Genomic DNA, 19,333 nt, shown 5'->3' with positions numbered 1-19,333 from the left:
GTGGGGACTGAAATGTCGACTGAGATCATCCGCTAGGATGTTTTTTATGCCCGCCAGATAAGTTGCTCAGAGATGTATGGAATGCTCTAGAGCCCAAGCCCAAATCTGTACTGCTTCCTGGCATAGCAGATAAGAGTCTGTGCCTCCTTGTTTGTTTATGTACCACATTGCTACTGTGCTGTCTGTTTGTATCAGCACAGTCTTGTTTGAGAGGCAGTCTTTGAAGACATAAAGGGCATATCTCAGCGCTCGAAGTTCCAAGAAGTTTATTTGATACTGCTTTTCGAGCGTAGTCCACGTCCCTTGTGTTTGAAGGTTGTTGACGTGAGCTCCCCATCCAAGGTTGGAGGCATCTGTAGTCAGGATGACTTGCAGATTTGCCTGTTGGAATGGGAGACCAGCTTTCAATGCTGTTTGATTTGTCCACCAGTGGAGCGATAGGCACAGTTGGTGGGTGATTTGAATTGTGTACGACAGTGGTTGGAAAGCTTGTAGCCATTGAGATTTCAAAGTCCATTGGGTTCTTCTCATGGCTAACTTTGCCATAGGAGTGACATGTACTGTTGAGGCCATGTGTCCTAGCAGCACCAGAATTTGATGGGCGGATGTGAACTGGTGATGAATTATAATGTTCACCAAATGTGCCAGATTGTTGGCACGGTCGGTTGGAAGAGAAGCTTTTGCCACTGTGGTGTCGAGGTCTGCTCCAATGAATGTGAGGAGTTGAGACGGCTCGATGTGGGATTTTGGATAATTGATGAGAAATCCCAGGAGGTGCAATAGTGTTATTGTGGTTCCCAAGGCAGAGAGAGCTCTCTGTCTGGATGGGCTTCTGATTAACCAATCGTCTAGGTATGGAAAAACATGAATATTGTTTTTTCTTAGATGTGCGGCCACCACTGCTAGGCATTTTGTGAATACTTGAGGGGCAGAGGCTAGTCCGAATGGTAGGACTCGATACTGGTAATGATTCTTTCCCACAACGAATCATAGGTACTTGCGATGTTGTGTGGAAATTGCTATATATGCATAAGCATCTTGAAGATCCAGAGAACAGAGCCAATCTCCCTTTTGAAGCAATGGAAGGATGGCTCCCAGGGATACTATTCGAAATTTTTCTTTGTGAAGAAATTTGTTGAGATTGCGGAGGTCTAAGATAGGACGAAGGCCACCTGTTTTCTTTGGAATGAGGAAATAGCGGGAGTAGAACCCTTTTCCTTGTTGAGACCGGGGAACTGGTTCGATAGCCCTGGCGGTCAGCAAAGTAGAGAGTTCTACTTGGAGTTGAGGTGTGATGACTATGTTTGTCCAAAGTGGAATGGGAGGAGAATGCAGGGGTATTGTTTTGAATTTTAGGCAATATCCCCGATTTAGTATGGCTAATACCCATTGGTCTTTTGTGATGAGACTCCATTGGTGTTGGAAATAATGAAGTCGACCTCCGACTGGTAGGGAGGACATAGGGTTGAGAAAGAGGCTGCTGTTCCCTTGACTCAGTTCAAAAACCCGCTGCTGGTCCAGTTTGGGGTGGTGGCTGGGATTTTTGTTGCTTCGGGTAACATGGACGTTCTCTTTGTGAGGGATGGTACTGACGTGCTGAAGAGGCAGGTGGGTAATAACTTCTAGGTCTATAGAAGGGTTGCCTCATGACCCTGCGAGATGGTCGTCTTAGGGAAGATGGATGGTCTGCTGGCAATTTGGATAGTTGTCGGAGTGTCTCATGATGGTCTTTCAACTGAGATACTGTAGCTTGGATCTTTTCTCCGAAAAGATTGTCTCCAACACAAGGGAGATCTGCTAGCTATTCTTGAACTTCCTGCCTCAGGTCCGAGGCCTTGAGCCAGGCCCATCGTCTCGCATTGATTGCAGAGGCTGATAGACGAATTGATGTTTTGAACACGTCATAAGCTGCTCTCACCTCGTGCTTGCCAGATTCTAATCCTTTTTCAACTAATGTAGCCAAAGTTAGTTGATGTTGCTGTGGAAGGTTATCCACAATACCCTGTACTTGTTTCCACAAGTTTCTTTGGAATTGTGTTCTGTTATATTGTAAACCGATATGATTTGTTAATTTTACAAGAATGTCGGTATATAAGAATTCTAAATAAATAAATAAATAAATTACATCCAGGAATTTTATGTCTCTAGCAAGTCCTGATGTTACATTTACCCAGTCAATATTGGGGTAATTGAAATCTCCCATTATTATTGCACTGCCAAATTGGTTAGCTTCCCTGATTTCTCTTAGCATTTCATCAACTGTCTGACCATTTTGTCCAGGTGGATGGTAGTATATTCCTATCACTATACTCTTACCCAACATACATGGGATTTCTACCCATATAGATTCTACTGAGCATTTAGTCTCTTGTATGATCTTTATCCTGTTGGACTCTATACCCTCCTGGACATAAAGTTCCATACCCCCACCACGTTGATCCTATCATTGCAATATAATTTGTACCCTGATATAGCACTGACCCATTGGTTATCCTCCTTCCACCAGGCCTCTGTGATGCCAATTATGTCAATCTCATCATTTACTGCTGTACACTCTAACTCTCCCATCTTACTTCTTAGACCTCTGGCATTGGCATACAGACATTTCAAAGTGTATTTTTTGTTTGTTGTTAGGGGTAATTTGGAAATCTTTAGCTCAGGTGATTTTTTTACATATAGGCACATGGACTACGTTTGCTTTTATTGGAACCTCTCTGTTGGGTTGCCATAATTCTCCTGCTTCATTAGTATCCTTCAAGGATACATTTCTCCAAACCATGCACTGCTGAGTGACTGTCGGGTTTCCCCCTTGTTCTAGTTTAAAAGCTGCTCTATCTCCATTTTAAAAGTTAGTGCCAGCGGCTTGGTTCCACTCTGGTTAAGGTGGAGCCCATCCTTTCGGAAAAGTCTCCCCCTTCCCCAAAAGTTTCCCCAGTTCCTTACAAAACTGAATCACTGTTCCCTGCACCATCGTCTCATCTATGCATTGAAATTCTGGATCTCTGCCTGCCTCTGGGGACCTGCATGTCGAACAGGAAGCATTTCAGAGAATGCCACCGTGGAGGTTCTGGATTTCAGCTTTGTACCTAAAATCCTAAATTTGGCTTCCAGAACCTCTCTCCCACATTTTCCTATGTCATTGGTGCCCACATGTACCACGACAGCTGGCTCCTCCCCAGCACTGTCTATAATCCTATCTAGATGACTTGTGAGGTCTGCCATCTTTGCACCAGGCAGGCAAGTTACCAGACGGTCCTCACGTCCAACAGCCACCCTGCTATCTACATTTCTAATAATCGAATCACCAACTATGATGGCCGGCCTAACCCTTCCCTCCTGGGCTGTAGCCCTGGAAGACTTGTCCTCAGTGCGAGAGGACAATACATTACCTGGAGAGCAGGTCCTTACTATAGGATCACTTCCTGCTACACCAGGGTGATGTTCTCCTACTGGGAGACCTTTCTGATCCAAGGCAGCAGTGGGGCTGCCAGCCTGGATTTGGGACTTGGCTACTATGTCCCTGAAGGTCTCATCAATGTACCTCTCTGTCTGCCTCAGCTCCTCCAAGTCTGCTACTCTAGCCTCCAAAGATCGGACTCCTTCCCTGAGAGCCAGGAGCTCTTTGCACTGAGTGCACACATACAATCTCTCACCAGCGCATAAAAAATCATACATGTGAGACTCATTGCAAAAGACTGGAAAGTCCTCCTCTTGCTGCTGGACTGCTGCCTTCATCTTAATTTGATTGAGTTCCTAGTTAAGCTAGATTAATAAGGGAGTTGGAATTAGAGTACTTTAAATTTACAGGTGAATTTACTAATTAATCAGCTAGTGTCCTACAATGGGATGATTAAACTTTCAATAGGGACTGGTACAATAATAGGATTTAGATAAGAGCCTGATTGATTTTTAATGAGAAAGTGTCTCTTGCCTAAAAATCAAGGGTTGAGTGGGTGGGAAATACAGACACTAGAATTAACTATCTCTGCTTGCTTATTACCTCAGACACACACAAGCTCTAAACAATATATACCACTATTTCACCTTTCTCCAAACTTTTATAAGTCCAAAGATTTCCCAAAGCTATACTTACCAATCCTTTTTAACCACCATTAAATTGATCTTCACTCAAATAATTGAAGGGTTTTAGATTTGCGCGCCTAATGGCATGCGCTTCCGGTTGTCTTCTACTGCAAAGGGTGCAGGGCCTCTGGAAGCTGGGCTGTGGAACTCAATCCCTGGATCGCCTGTGGTGACCTCTGGACTCCTCTCCCAGGGGATGGTGGGAGCAGTATGCAGATGAGCCTTCTAGTTCTCTTCTACTGCAAAGTGTGTGGGACCTCTGGAAGCTGGGGCTGTGGAATTCAATCCCTGGATCGCATGCGGTGACTTCTGGACTCCTCTCCTGGGCGATTCTGGGAGCAGAATGCGAGCCTTCTACTGCACTAACTCCTGAACCAAGTACTTTCTTTGCTATCATGCCCTTTTAAAGTTTCAGCTCATAACTTGTACACCCTTACTCTAGCCTTAGTTAAAACCCAAGTCCTGAAATCACAGCTGTAGACTAAGCAATGTCTTTTGAAGCTCCTCTCCAATTTCTCCCCAAATGCTGCCTGCAGTATCTGATCCAGGCTCATCCATCCCCTCCTGTTCCCTCTTTCTTAGGAAGGGGGGTAAGATTGGATAAGACTCTGCAAATTACAAAACAATAGCTCTGCTCCTTTCTCCAGCCCCTTCCCTCCTATTCCCTGGCAGACTTCCTAAAAGGAAAAGACCAAAGCAGTAAACAGAGAATATTGTTTCCCCAGAGACCCAGCAATTGATACAAATTCCTGGAGTCTCCTGAGGAAATCTGAAGAGTTCTCAGGTATGCTCATGTTATAAACTGTAATTTTTACTTCTCTTCCCTGCACCCCTGTCTTCTGAAGTTCATAATTCTACTTGAGCTGTCTGAATTGCACTATAGATTTTATTCTCAGGGCCACTGTAACCCAGTGCTGCCACCTCCCTTAGTAGTAATCCCCCAGTTGCTCACTTTTATCTGCATCAAAGCAGCCCCCTAGCTCCTTACTGTCACTTTTCTCTATTCTTCAATTCCATAATGAGCAGCTATAGATGAGGCTTTAGAGTGCTAAATGTTTATAATGTCTTACATACTAGAGCCAGACCTCCGTCCCTCCTAGGCTCACTTCAGAAGTAAGGGGAGAAGATAGGGCAACATCACTGCAGGGTCTGTGAGCATTCAGCAGCTCACAGTCCTACATTCAGGTTCCTGAAGAAGAGGAGCAGGGGTGTTAGCAATAGTTTAGGCCTAGCAAGGTTGGTTTGGGGTGCATTATCAGCAGCAGTGGAGGCCCAATGAGAAGCATCAGTAGCAAGGAAGAGGTTGCCAGGTGCCATCAGTGAGGGAAAGAGAAACACCAGTAGCAGTGGTTTCAGCAAGGGGATGCCAAATTATGAAGCCACCCAAGGCAATCAGAAATCCTGCATCAGCCCTGATCATGTTCAAGCCCTCAGAGTTGTATGTCAATAAGGAGAGCTGATGCACTGAAGAATCTGGTAAAGGGTTTGCACTCACCTATTTCAGCTCATGAGCTAAATCTTTAGAACCTTTATGATGATTCAAGTGGGCAGAAACAGGATTTGTCCTGACTCCTAGGCCTAATCAAGGTCTGAGATATTGAATTGGCTGAAGACTACTTTGTTGAGGCCTGACTATTAGTACAACAATCCTGGTTAGCTCCCTGAATTTTCTTAGGCTTTGAGGTTAGCTTTGAGCTGGACTTTCGTTTACCAGACAGGGAGGGACAGCACTTCCTCTGCTGGGCCCAAACCATTCTCAGCAACATCTTGACCCAGAAGCAATTGGAAAAAATATCATGATCTACGCCTAGTCATTTGTAGCACTCAGCGTAATGATGCATAAGAGACATCTCTGATGAGCACGTATGGCATGTATTGAAGCCACTGGCTTGCTTCTCAGCATGGTGAGTAAAATCAGTGATACAAAATAAAAAAGAGAAGAATTTTTCAAGCAAGGCATGTTGAGTAGAACAAATCTTACAATTGGGCTAGTAGCACTGAATGCCGATTTGTAGGGAAAGACCATTACTTTTTAGTAACAGTAAGGAGAGGTGGTGGAAAAAACAGACTTAAAAATTGGCAAAAACCTAAAAAGGCACTACTAGGAAAGCTTAGCTGAAGTAAAAGTGATTGTTAAATAAAAACAGGATGAGACAAAAACAGGCTCCAGGAGTGATCCAGAGAACCCCCCCCCCAACCCCCCCTCCCCCAACAACAACACCAATAACAATAACAAAATAACAATAAAACTGAGCAATTGTGGATGTTCTGGTGCTTGGAATACTACTGCACATGCCTGCAAAGTTTCTTAGAAAGGTTGAAAAAGATTCTCTGCTCTAGAACTAGATGGAGTAACATAACTCAGTTTAACAAACTGAAGAAGTTCTTGAGAAAAACATTGAAGTGTTACCAGAAAAGAGAAAAAAAACCCAATGCATGCAGAATTTCAAGATCCATAGCCAAAAGAAAAAGCTAATTGAGATGGATAACTCTGTCATCAGTGGCACAACTGCAAAAGGAAAGAGTGAAGTGAATAACAAATCTCAACTAAAGTCTCATAAGGAGTCCAGGAAAAGCAATAACCTTAAAGAGAGAACCTGGAAAGCTATGACCACAAATGCTCATAGTTTGGGAAATAAAATCCCAGATCTGCAGGCCCTAATGACGGAGGCAAAATTGGACATTGTTGCTATCACAGAAACATGGTTCACAGAATCTCATGATTGGGATACAGCAATACCGGGCTATAACTTGTTAAGGAAGGACAGAGTGGACAGAAAAGGGGGCGGTGTGGCTCTTTATGTCAGAAACAATATCCAAGCATCTGAGCTGCAAGGAAGTTGGGGCAAGGAAGAAGCACTATGGGTCGACCTAAAAAAAGATGACGGAACGTCCATTTATATTGCAGTGGTTTACAGGCCTCCAAACCAAAAAGAAGAGCTGGACAGAGATCTGGTTGAAGACATCCATAAGATAGGTAAGAAGGGAGAAGTGGTGATCGTTGGTGACTTTAATATGCCAGATGTAGACTGGAAAATCCCATCTGCAGAATCTAAAAATAGTAGAGCGATAGTGGATGCCATGCAAGTAACTTTGTTCAAACAAATGGTAATGGAACCCACGAGAGAAGGAGCTATACTCGACTTAGTGCTCACTAATGGAGATAATGTCTCTGATGTCCAGGTGGGCACCCACCTCAGCACCAGTGATCATCAAACGGTATGGTTTAATATCACTAAAAGAATATGGAAAAGAAGCACAAAGACCCGAGTTTTACAGTTCAAAAACACGGACTTTGAGGAAATGGGGAAGTACCTAGAGGAAGAACTAAAAGGATGGGAGAATGAGAGAGATGTGGATCAGCAGTGGACCAATCTAAAAGGAGCAATCACCAAGGCAACTACTCTATATGTTAGAAATGTAAAGAAAAGCAAAAGAAAATTGAAACCTATCTGGTTCTCAAAGGAGGTGGCTGACAAAATTAAAGCTAAAAGAACAGCATTCAAGAAATATAAAAGATCCCAAAGGGAGGAGCACAAAGAAGAATATTTGATTCAACTGAGGGAGACAAAGAAATTAATCAAGTCAGCAAAAGTCAAGCGGAAGAGAGGATTGCCAAGGAGATAAAAAATGGTGACAAAACATTTTTCAGATACATCAGCGAAAAGAGAAAAGTCCAAAGTGGTATAGTGAAATTGAAAGGTGGAAATGATCAATGTGTGGAGAGAGACGAAGAAATGGCAGAAATATTAAACGAATACTTCAGCTCTGTGTTCACTAAAGAAGACCCTGGAGAAGGACCATCTCTACACAACAAGAAACTGGAGGGAAGTGGTATAGATGAAAATCCTTTTACAGTAGATAATGTATGGGAAGAGCTAAAGAATCTGAAAGTGGACAAAGCCATGGGGCCTGATGGGATTCATCCAAGGATACTGAGGGAGCTCAGAGATGTGCTGGCGGGTCCGCTGTGTGACCTGTTCAATAGATCCCTAGAAACGGGAGTGGTGCCGAGTGATTGGAGAAGAGCAGTGGTGGTCCCGCTTCACAAGAGTGGGAACAGAGAGGAGGCTGGTAACTACAGACCGGTTAGCCTCACTTCGGTGGTGGGAAAAGTAATGGAGTCACTGTTGAAAGAGAGAATAGTGAACTATCTACAGTCGGAAGAATTGATGGACCAGAGGCAGCATGGATTCACCAGGGGAAGATCCTGTCAGACAAATCTGATTGACTTTTTTGACTGGGTAACCAAGGAATTGGATCAAGGAAGAGCGCTCGATGTCATCTACTTGGATTTCAGCAAAGCTTTTGATACGGTTCCGCACAGGAGACTGGTGAATAAAACGAGAAGCTTAGGAGTGAGTACCGAGGTGGTGACCTGGATTGCAAACTGGTTGATGGACAGAAGACAATGTGTGATGGTAAATGGAGCCTTCTCTGAAGAGAGAGCGGTTTTAAGTGGTGTACCGCAAGGATCTGTGTTGGGACCGGTCCTGTTCAATATCTTTGTGAGCGACATTGCGGACGGGATAGAAGGTAATGTTTTGTTTTTTTTGCGGATGACACTAAGATCTGCAACATAGTGGACACGCCGGAAGGAGTGGAGAGAATGAGACGGGATTTAAGGAAACTGGAAGAGTGGTCGAAGATATGGCAGCTGAGATTCAATGCCAAGAAGTGCAAAGTCATGCATATGGGGAGTGGAAATCCAAATGAACTGTATTCGATGGGGAGGGGGGAAAAAGGCTGATGTGCACGGAGCAGGAGAGAGACCTTGGGGTGATAGTGTCTAATGATATGAAGTCTGCGAAACAATGCGACAAGGCGATAGCAAAAGCCAGAAGAATGCTGGGCTGCATAGAGAGAGGAATATCGAGTAAGAAAAGGGAAGTGATTATCCCCTTGTACAGATCTTTGGTGAGGCCTCACCTGGAGTACTGTGTTCAGTTCTGGAGACCGTATCTACAAAGAGACAAAGACAAGATGGAAGCGGTACAGAGAAGGGCGACCAGGAAGGTGGAGGGTCTTCATTGGATGACATACGAGGAGAGACTGAAGAATCTAAATATGTACTCCCTGGAGGAAAGGAGGAGCAGGGGTGATATGATTCAGACTTTCAGATACTTGAAAAACTTTAATGATCCAAAGACTACGACAAACCTTTTCCATCAGAAAAAAATCAGCAGAACCAGAGGTCACGAGCTGAGGCTCCAGGGAGGAAGACTAAGAACCAATGTCAGGAAGTATTTCTTCACGGAAAGGGTGGTGGATGCCTGGAATGCCCTTCCGGAGGAAGTGGTGAAGTCTAAAACTGTGAAGGACTTCAAAGGGGCGTGGGATAAACACTGTGGATCCATCAAGTCTAGAGGACGTGAATAAAGAGGAGGCAGAAAACACTGCAAGGAGCGGCAGTAGCCACAGAGGCATTCACGGAGCGGGATGCCAGTGGTTGGTGTTCCACCTTCACGGAGCGGAAGATGGAGGGCTGCCATCTCCAAAAAAAAAAACAAAACAGGGGTGGGTAAGAGTATGGGGCAGGGGTGTGGCCTGCTTATTTCAGCGGTTGCTACCCCTAATTGAGCTGGATGTTCACTTGGATGCAGATCCGGCGCTGCTCTCTACATTGGTGGTGGGGTGGAGGGGAATTAGGGCTGGAGGGTACTGGAAGCCAATAGTAACAGGTGGGAGAGAGTAAAAGATTAAAAAAAAAAAAAAAAAGGATAAAGTGCGTAACTTGCTGGGCAGACTGGATGGGCCGTTTGGTCTTCTTCTGCCATCATTTCTATGTTTCTATGTTTCTATGTATGGTACTCCATTGCACCTGCTTGTCAACAAGAGAACTACAATTTCTATAATGCTAAAGTGTAAAATGTGTTCCTGGTGATTCTCTCATGTCACACATGTCCCTACTCTAAACAAATTAATTAGTCACAGAACTAGCATATTTCATAAAGCACAGAAACATAACACTTTTTCAAAATTTCACATTTTGTACTTAGCAATGAAATTCCATAGATTAAACCAGTTCATTATATTTGATTAAAAGTTGCATATTATAATTAAGATCCCTTTAAATAATGTTCTGTAAATTTGCTGGATTAAGAGTGCTAATGGACTGTTGTGGCTCACGCCTACCTCTTTCCCCCACATAGTAAACCAAGCTCAGACATATTAACTCTGCAATTTGACCTAATTCCAGTGGCCCAAGTAGCAAGAGTCTCAAGATCATTTCAAAACTTGCCAAGGTTTTTCACAAGGTAATGCAGCTCTTCTACCAGCAACAGAGCCAAGCCAAAGACAATTCTTTATCATTTAAGACAGCACCAGATAATAATGCAGTACATTAAACAATATTTAGCTAAGGTTTGCCTGCTCTTACAAGATTTTTAGATCATTCATAATAAATGCAAAAACTGACAAGGAGAGAGATTAGTTGAATCACTTCTTTATGAAAACTACTTACATACAATAAGCAAGCAAGCATAAGTAAACATTATCTACTGATAAAAAAAAAAAGGTTAAGCTTTTGGTTAATCTACCAAAAATGTCTCTCTTTTGCCTACTCGTATGTTGATAAAGTATTAGTGAAAATGTTACCTGACACGGTTTTTTCATTTTAATTGCTATAACATGGTATCTGTAACAGCAGAGCTCACAGGTCCATGACCCCCTTTCACTGATCCACTTCAAAAGACATAGTTGATGTGTGTACCGTACCGATCCATCACACCGGCAAGGATTGAGTAATTCACCCTGAAAAGGATAACGTGCAAATAAATGCTGTTATATTACATGCTATTGAATACTTCCATTATTGAACTTGCTACTGTTAATGTTTGTTGGTTTGCACACCAACACAATAACTCAATATCTAAACTATAATATATGTTTTTCAACTATGCATTCATAAAATAGAGTTTTTCAGGAGGAAAAAGTGATAGAATGCCAAGCATCAATGCTACAGAAATAATGAACTGTGTTAGGTTACTCTTCAGGTAATCTCATACATAAGGGAAGAGGAAGAAACTCATTAGGCCCTAGGGGTAGGATCATCTGACGGTAACTCAAGTCCTTATGTGCCTTATAGCAAGGCTAGTAAATAGGGCCACCAGTACTTTATGTCCAAAGGATTTGTTGCATTCTGGCAGTGCCTTGGTGCCTCTATCCTCCTTCCCTGCAATATACATCACCTCACATTTCTACATATCAGATAATAAAAAATAAACAGTGATGACAGAAAACAGAAAGAAAATAGGTAAAATGCAAGATATCTTATTTTGGTTTATAAGGAGTTACTAAATATATTACTATGGAATAATGAGATTAATTATATTTCTTCCAACATAATCCTTTTATTATTGCTAATTAATATTTATAAAATGTTCTAACATTATATAAAATAAGTAATTTTAATGTGGATCTGCCCATTCTCCCAGCACTGTCCTTTGGAAAGTATAAGTACTATCATAGTGTTCTAAAAACTTTTAAGTGGATGGTTTGATGCATTTTTTTCTGAATCTGTTTTTTATCACAGATATGAATTACAAGACATCACAGAAAATAGGATGCTCTCTTAAACTACACCATAAATATTAACCTTCAAAATGATTCTCCAAAAAGGTGTTGTGCTTATATTATTTGGATTCTTTATAAAATTAGTTTAAAACACACAAATCATATTTATTCTTACAACACAAACACATATAGTTTCCTTTTCTTTCCATAAATGCTTAACAGACTATTGGTACTTTCTTTCATGAAACCACAAAAGTGGACTCCTTGTTCTAATTATTTCCTTTCCCTGATGTTTTCCTAGCTATACCAAAGATATAAGTTCACTGAATTATTATTAGGTAACACAACTGAATATCTCTCCTTAAGAAACTCACATTTTTTAATGCAGAATTAAAGCAAAACAAAAAACACTGGGAAAAGAATAAGCTGTTGCTTTTTTAATGCTGGTGCTAGTACTTTATTTTCTTAAAGGGGTTCCTAAATGGCTGAATATTATATATTAGGACTCTTGTCATAAACATTTAAAGGAAAATGTGAAAGGAGGTCAATTTGAAAAACCTCTTCATGATAAATTTCAAAGTATGACTAATAATAAAGTAGGCTTTCACTTCAGCCGTTTCAGGAACATAAGCAGAAAGTGTTTTTTTCATACAGTCAAGATTTGATATCCTATTTAAAGGGAAAGGGGAATGCATGAGAGGATGCATGACTCTGCGAAGTATATGCTCCAAAAGCCTAGATCTATTACCCCCTCCCTATTTAGCGGAGACTCTCACTTATTTAGCCCAACAAATGAAAAACTCGTCTCCCTTTCTACCTCTTAAAAATATCCGTCCTCTGCAGGCTTAAAGGGAGAGAAGGAGATCTGCCTCCAACCGTCCCCTTAAGAGTTACCAAAGGCTGGCATTTAATAAAACCTCTCGCGCTCCCCAAATGATAGGTAAGCTTAAGCATATCTTCCCCCCGCCTTCCCCCCCTCCCCTGCTCAGGCGCAGTCCTCGGCTCTGGCGCGGGGGGGGGAGCTGTCCAAGGTGCTGAGGCGCAGAGCCGGCGGCGACTTAGCCGAGCAAGACGCTGACAACCACGCCTGCCGGCCCCGTGCTGACAAGAGAGCGACGGATAAGATGGACAGAGACACAGCGTCTGATACAGGAAAGCACCGCATTTTCTGGGAAACTATATGGATAGATAAGCTGCCTTTAAAGAAAAGCAGCCGAAATGTTTGCGTTACTCGTGATATCAACTGTTAAGTGCTGCACACACACTCCCAACCCCCCCTCCTCCCTCCGCTCCCAACCTCGTAAACCCCATGGCGCTGTGGAGCTGGGCAGTGCTGCCGCCGGTACCTGCTCGGCTCCCTGGAAGCAGATCTTGCAGATGGGGGTGGGGCTGCTGTTGTCGCTGCTGCACACGGACTCGGCGTCGGCTTTGGGGGCTCTGCCCGTGTGCGGCTTGGCCTGGGGGATGCCGCTGCCGCCCTCGCCGGCTCCCTCCCGGGCAGGGGTCGCTACTGCTGCTACTGGCGCCGGCGGCTCTTCCTCGTCGGGCTCCTCCTCCTCCTCCCCCTCCCCGAGAAGGGGTACGGCCGCGGCCCCCGCCCGCTCCACGGGAAGCTGCTGGTAGAGGGCGGCGGCGGCGGCGGCGGCGGTGGTGCCCGCGCTCTCTTCCGAGGTCATGACGGACGCGGGGCGCGGTCAGCAGCGGCGGCTTAGCGCCGCCATCCCGGCCAGTGACAGCCCCTCACACCGGCTGAGCCGCGAGGCATGGGGGGGGGGGGCAGAGGGGTTGGGTGGGAGGGACCCGGGTGGTGGGCAGAGCTAGGGAGAAGGGGGGGAGCAGCGTAACTCTCTCCTCCGCAGGTGCCGGCGACGGGGCCGAGGGGGAGCAGGTGAGGCTCTGCGACGGTTGGACCCCCTTCTCTCTCTCTCTCTCTTTCTCTCCCTCTCTCTCCCTCTCTCTCTCTCTCTCTCTCTCTAGCGGCTCGCGCGCCTTCTCACCCCACCTCCCATCTCCCGCCCCGCCACCCTTTCGTATCCAAACACTCGGCACTGCGGCGCGAGACACGTCCGACCGTTAACAGAGCGGCACGCGGCGCTGAGGCAGAAGCTACAGCTATGCCCCCTCTCTATAAAGAGAGGTATACAGTACACACACACCCCCACACCCTGTGAATATACATCCCCTCCCCGCACAGGGGTACACACAAACAGGTAGACACTTACACCCCATCGATATGCATGCTCTCCTCACAAAAATGTACACACCCACACACGGCGCATATACATTTACTCTATAAAGTGGTGCACTCACACACAGCTAATATACACCCCCTCCTACAGAGGTACACCCCCCTCCTCCCCAAAATATGCATCCCCTCCCCATAATGAGGTATATGCATCCCTCCCTCAAAAAGAAGTACATCTACCCTCATGAACATACACCTCTCCAGGAAAACACGCAAGTTGTAGCAAATTCGGTGGCGATTATGCAAAATTATGCAAATTTGCTTCCTAAAGCTTCGCACTCTGATTATGCAAAAAAAAAAGGTTAATTTTTTTAATTGAAAACCATTCGCATTGTTTGTTTTTAAACCGTATTTCAACTATATATTAATTAAAAAAAATATACCAAGTACAAAAATCAATAATCAGGTTAAGACATATAAGTTACAAACTTTTAACTGCGAAATGAAACGTTTGTTTTGAATTTTAAAGCGTGCAACCATCCTTTTCATCTTTTCTTGGGAACATCCTTGTTTTGTGCCTCTATCATCCTTTTTATATGGAACAGCCTCCCAATGGAAGTGATGGAGGCAAGAACAATATGGAAGTATGGGATAAGCACAGGGGATCTCTGAAGGAGTGGTACAGATTGTATGGGTAGGCAGACAACATGGACCATATGGTCTTTTTCTGCTGTCATGCTTCTACATTTCTATATAGTTAATGTATATCATCAAGTAATCCTCTTCGGGAGGGAAACCAGCATAAAAATATTCAGTTATCTAAAACAAGATGTGAATTAAATGAGGGAAAAATGGACTTCAAATATCAGTGGCCAGCTGCAATAATCCGATAAATAATCCTATATTATAATATGTAGAGTTTGTTATTCTGAGAAATGTTCTCTCTTTTTACCAACCTTGTCAGCATAATACTTTATCTTGCAGGTTCTTTATAATGAAATGAAATATCTGAAATAATTCAGTGCTGTCTCCCATCTTATATTAAAATTTACATTGCTAAAATAATAAAGATTAATCTTCAAAGCAATCTTCAATTATTTGTATTCCTTTATTTTCCCATCTCAATTTCCAGCTGTCAGACATACTGTACCTAGTATAAATTGTGGGAGTTCTGCAATATGTGCTGATAAAAAGTAAATTGTAAACATTTCCAAACCTGTTTTCATTTTCTGCCAAGCCTCAAGTATAGGACATATAATAGAATTATTTTTTTTAGTGAGATTGGAATTTGTTTCTTTCCAACAACCAAAAAAAGTTTTCAATATTTATAGGTTCAGCAAAAGTTGTCTCAATTTCTATTGAATCATTGGCAGGTTGATCAATCCCTACTTGTTCTGGCCTCCAAGAGGAGAATAGCAGCTGAATATTGGGTTTCTCCAAATATCTCTCCTCATAAAAGAAGATATTTGGCTGCTCTTTTGGCTTTCACACTCTTACATAAGAATATGCCTATACTGGGTCAGACCAAGGGTTCATCAAGCCCAGCATCCTGTATCCAACAGTGGCCAATCCAGGCCATAAGTACCTGGCAAGTACCCAAAAACTAAGTCTATTCCATGTTACCGTTGCTAGTAATAGCAGTGTCTATTTTCTAAGTCAACTTAATTAATAGCAGGTAATGGACTTCTCCTCCAAGAACTTATCCAATCCTTTTTTAAACCCAGCTACACTAACTGCACTAACCACATCCTCTGGCAACAAATTCCAGAGTTTAATTCCGGAGTTTAATTTGCATGAGATCCAGTCCGTGACATACTATTTTCTTTTACTGTGTCAATTCCATTTGAATGGAACAAAAAAAAAAAGGCTTATGAAAATGTTGGGGGGGGGGGGAATACCCACTTTGTAGCCATTTTTTAAGTACACCAGTGTCATCTACTCTTATATGCCAATTGCAGGAGATGCCACACCTTCCATAGCAGAATGCTTTGTCCCAAGGCAGATTTAGAGGAAATGACATAGGGAATACTTGAGTGGATGTATGGCCTCCCATTTATTTATTTATTTTATTTATTTGAGATTTTTCTATTCCGGCATTCGCGATGGGAATCGCATCATGCCGGTTTACAATTAACAAGGTGTGACAAAAGGAAAATTAATAAGAACATTAACAGGTGCTAAAAGAAAAAATAGCAGTTACATTAAAACAGGGATATAATACAACTTGGAACGGTGAAATAGGCGATGGTAATTTAACAGTGAAAAATAAAAACCTGCCAATTTAAAAGAGATTGTAAAATTAAGGAATTGGCAAAGATGTTGATTACTCTGTTGGGTGGTCTGAGTTAATTAAGTTGAATTAAGGTTCAGTTAGTGTCTGGAAAGGCTTTCATAAATAACCAGGTTTTAAGTCTTTTTCTAAATGTTGGAAGGCTGGGTTCCTGTCTCAGTTCTGGTGGGATGGAGTTCCACAAAGTAGGTCCTGCTGAGGAGAATGCCCTGTCTCTGAGAGTCATATGCTGAAAGGTTTTGGAAGGAGGAACCTGTAGTGAATCTCTGTAGGACTCTCTGATCGGTCTGGCGGAGGTATGTTTTTTAAATGGGATTTGAAGGTTAAGCGGAGAGAGTTGATGGATAGCTTTGTAGATGGTGGTAATGGACTTATATAAGATTCTATAGTGAACTGGCAGCCAATGCAAGTCTTTGAGAATAGGAGATAAGTGGTCTCTTCTTCTTGTGTTTGTCAATATTCTGGCCGCTGTGTTCTGAACCATCTGAAGGGGTTTAGTGTGAGAAGACGGGAGACCTAATAGAATGGAATTGCAATAATCTAATTTAGAGAAGATTATTGATTGCAAGACTGTTCTGTAGTCATGGGAGTGGAAAAGTGGTTTAATACTTTTTAAGACGTGAAGTTTATGAAAGCAGTCCTTAGTAGTTTGATTAATAAAAGATTTTAGATTTAGCCGATTATCAATGATAGCTCCTAGGTCTCTTACTTGTGAGGTTTGAAAGCCGGTTGGTGGATTTGAGGCGAGGTTACTGTTTTCGGGGGAAATTATGAGAAGTTCAGTTTTTGAAGAATTTAGGATTAGATTTAGAGTGGAGAGGAGGTTGTCAATTTTTTGAAGGCAATTTTCCCAGATTTTAATAGTTTTTGTGAGGGATTCTTTGATAGGGATGACGATCTGGACGTCATCCGCGTATAAAAAGTATTTGAGGTTCAGTTTGGTTAATAGTTGACATAGGGGGAGGAGGTAAATGTTAAAGAGCGTGGGAGAAAGGGAGGAGCCCTGCGGAACTCCTAGCGTGGAAGGATAAAACTGAGATTCTTTGTTATGTATTTTGACTTTGTATCCTCTGTTTCCCAAGAATGATTTGAACCAGGCAAGAGCAGAGCCTGTTATTCCGATGTTCGCTAGTTGATTTAGGAGGAGGGAGTGATTAACAGTATCAAAGGCGGCCGATAGGTCAAGGAGTATCAGTAGGTAGGCCTGACCTTTATCGAGGCCCATGATGAGGTAGTCTGTTAGGGATATGAGAAGTGATTTGGTACTTAAAGATTTTCGGAAGCCAAATTGGCTTCCGAATCCCATATAGGCTACCTTCTCAGCTTTTACACTGAGATGTAAATGATGACCATAAAGTACTTTTTGGATTCTATCTCATTTCAGAGGGGTGACAGGAGACATGACTGGCATCAGTCAATACCCTTTTTCCAGATGCATCAACATTTTTTTCTGGAAGCTATGCATGCCTACATGCCTGACTATATCCAGCATCCATAGACTAACCAGGAGATGAGGGAAGTATAAAGGGGCTTCTTTGATATCTCTCTAACTTCCCAAATGTTATCAGGGCTATCACTTGCAATCCTATGGGCTTGGTTTCTCTAAAGAATCAGGAAACCATTTATTTACTAGAACTATAAAGATAGCCTAAACATCCAGGTCTGCTATGACCATTACTTACTGATCTCAGATTAAGTGGCCAGAATCCCTTTTTGACTACATGTGTGGTTGGGATCCAGGAGAAGAAGTTCTACTGGATAAGTGTTGGAACCACTGTAGTCTTCTGTGCTGCTAGTGATGTCCTCATACATTCAAGAATTTAATGATGAGCCATTTGAACTCTATTCTTTTAGATGCTAATGGTATTCCTTTGGCCTAGCTGTTAACTTCCTTCTTCTATCCTTCCTTTCTCTTTGAAGAGCATTATAACTGCTCTTTGCTCTCCTAGGTCCCTGATCTAGTGCATCTTTGACATGCTGAAAAGCCAATTTCAGTCAGTAGTTCATCCTAGAGTTTACTAAATCTTGCATTTGTAAAGGTTAGCCAGGTGTTTATTGTGTGCTGCATGTTACACAACATTTGTGTCTGCATTTTCTCTGGCTGGAGGAGGTAACTCTGAAGGAAGAAGAGGTGGATAAAGAGGAGGAGGAAGCTGAGGATGGCAAAGGGGTTGATGTAGGTAGAGCATTGCAGAGAGTTCAGATAGTATCCCACTACTTCAGCTAAGATTCTTCAAAATATATGTGAAGTATGAGTTGCTGGACAAAGCTAATCAGACTTTTGATTCTGTATAGACCATATTTATTGTTTCTCTGTTACATGCTAATGTCTCGAAATGGGTTAATTTTGCACATATCATGAAAGGAATGGACCTCATTTGTAGCCCAGGGTATGGTGAGTAAGATCTCAATCTCTCAAATTTATTGCTAATAGTCATTGTAATATTTGTATTGTGCCAAAGAGAGCTTCCTTCTAGAGTTCAAAAGGTGCAATATAAGAACATAAGAAGTGCCATACTGGGTTAGGCCAAAGGTCCATCAAGCTCAGCATCCTGTCTCTCACAGTGGCCAATCCCTACAAGAAGATTCGTTTCTTGCTGTTCACTCCCTATGTAAAGTAGTGGGTATCTCTATGCAGGCAACATATCAAGATGTGTTTGGAAGTTATTTTTAATCTAGCCACTGGCACCCAATACAATTGAGACTATTTCTATATTTTTATGACGCATTTTCTTGCATCTTTTATTTACTTATTTATTTATTTATTTAAAAATGTTTCTATACCGCTTTTACAAACAATGTTTAATCAAAACGGTGTACAAAAATATCATTCTAAGAAAGTAAAATAAGAAACATCATAATATTACAAAAAATGTAATTATATAAATAATTTTTGGTACTTAAGGATATTTTCTTTTCCTAGCATGTAGCAGATGGACTCAGGACCAATGGGTATAGTGTACTCCTGATAGCAGATAGATCAGATTTCAATCTGAGGTCAGTCTTAGTACATATACCCCTGCAGGAAGTGCAGCTCTTCAGTATTTTCCATCTCCATAGCAGTTTGGGACACTATGCACGCTAGCACAGCGTTAGAGTAATTTAGCAAAGAAAACCAAAACAAGAAGAAATCTTATCTCTACAGACGAGCCCCGCTCTCCTGCGGTGACACCCATTGGGTCCCCCAGTTGAGAATTCCCAAGGTGATTTCCATGATCCCTCGGAGGTAAGCCTCGGTCTGGCGGCTGACCCTCGGCGGG

At 42.6% G+C, this 19,333-nt stretch overlaps 1 protein-coding gene across 3 annotated transcripts in view; it reads right to left on the bottom strand.

The window, feature by feature from the left end:
* Positions 1-13,606, bottom strand: part of MARCH11 (membrane associated ring-CH-type finger 11) — a 164,993-nt gene extending 151,387 nt beyond the window's left edge. For all 3 annotated transcript variants that reach the window (XM_029592663.1, XM_029592664.1, XM_029592665.1), the window contains exons 1-2: positions 12,945-13,606; positions 10,681-10,836 (exon numbers count right to left, since the gene is read on the bottom strand). In XM_029592663.1, the coding sequence (XP_029448523.1) occupies positions 10,681-10,836; positions 12,945-13,274 (486 nt within the window). In that variant the 5' untranslated portion in view covers positions 13,275-13,606. The remainder of the gene's footprint in view (positions 1-10,680; positions 10,837-12,944) is intronic.
* Between the last annotated feature and the right edge of the window lie 5,727 nt (positions 13,607-19,333).

The sequence above is a fragment of the Rhinatrema bivittatum genome, chromosome 2, assembly GCF_901001135.1.
Source record: "Rhinatrema bivittatum chromosome 2, aRhiBiv1.1, whole genome shotgun sequence".
In the NCBI taxonomy this organism is placed as follows: domain Eukaryota; kingdom Metazoa; phylum Chordata; class Amphibia; order Gymnophiona; family Rhinatrematidae; genus Rhinatrema; species Rhinatrema bivittatum.
This window is presented reverse-complemented; position numbering and strand designations above follow the sequence as displayed.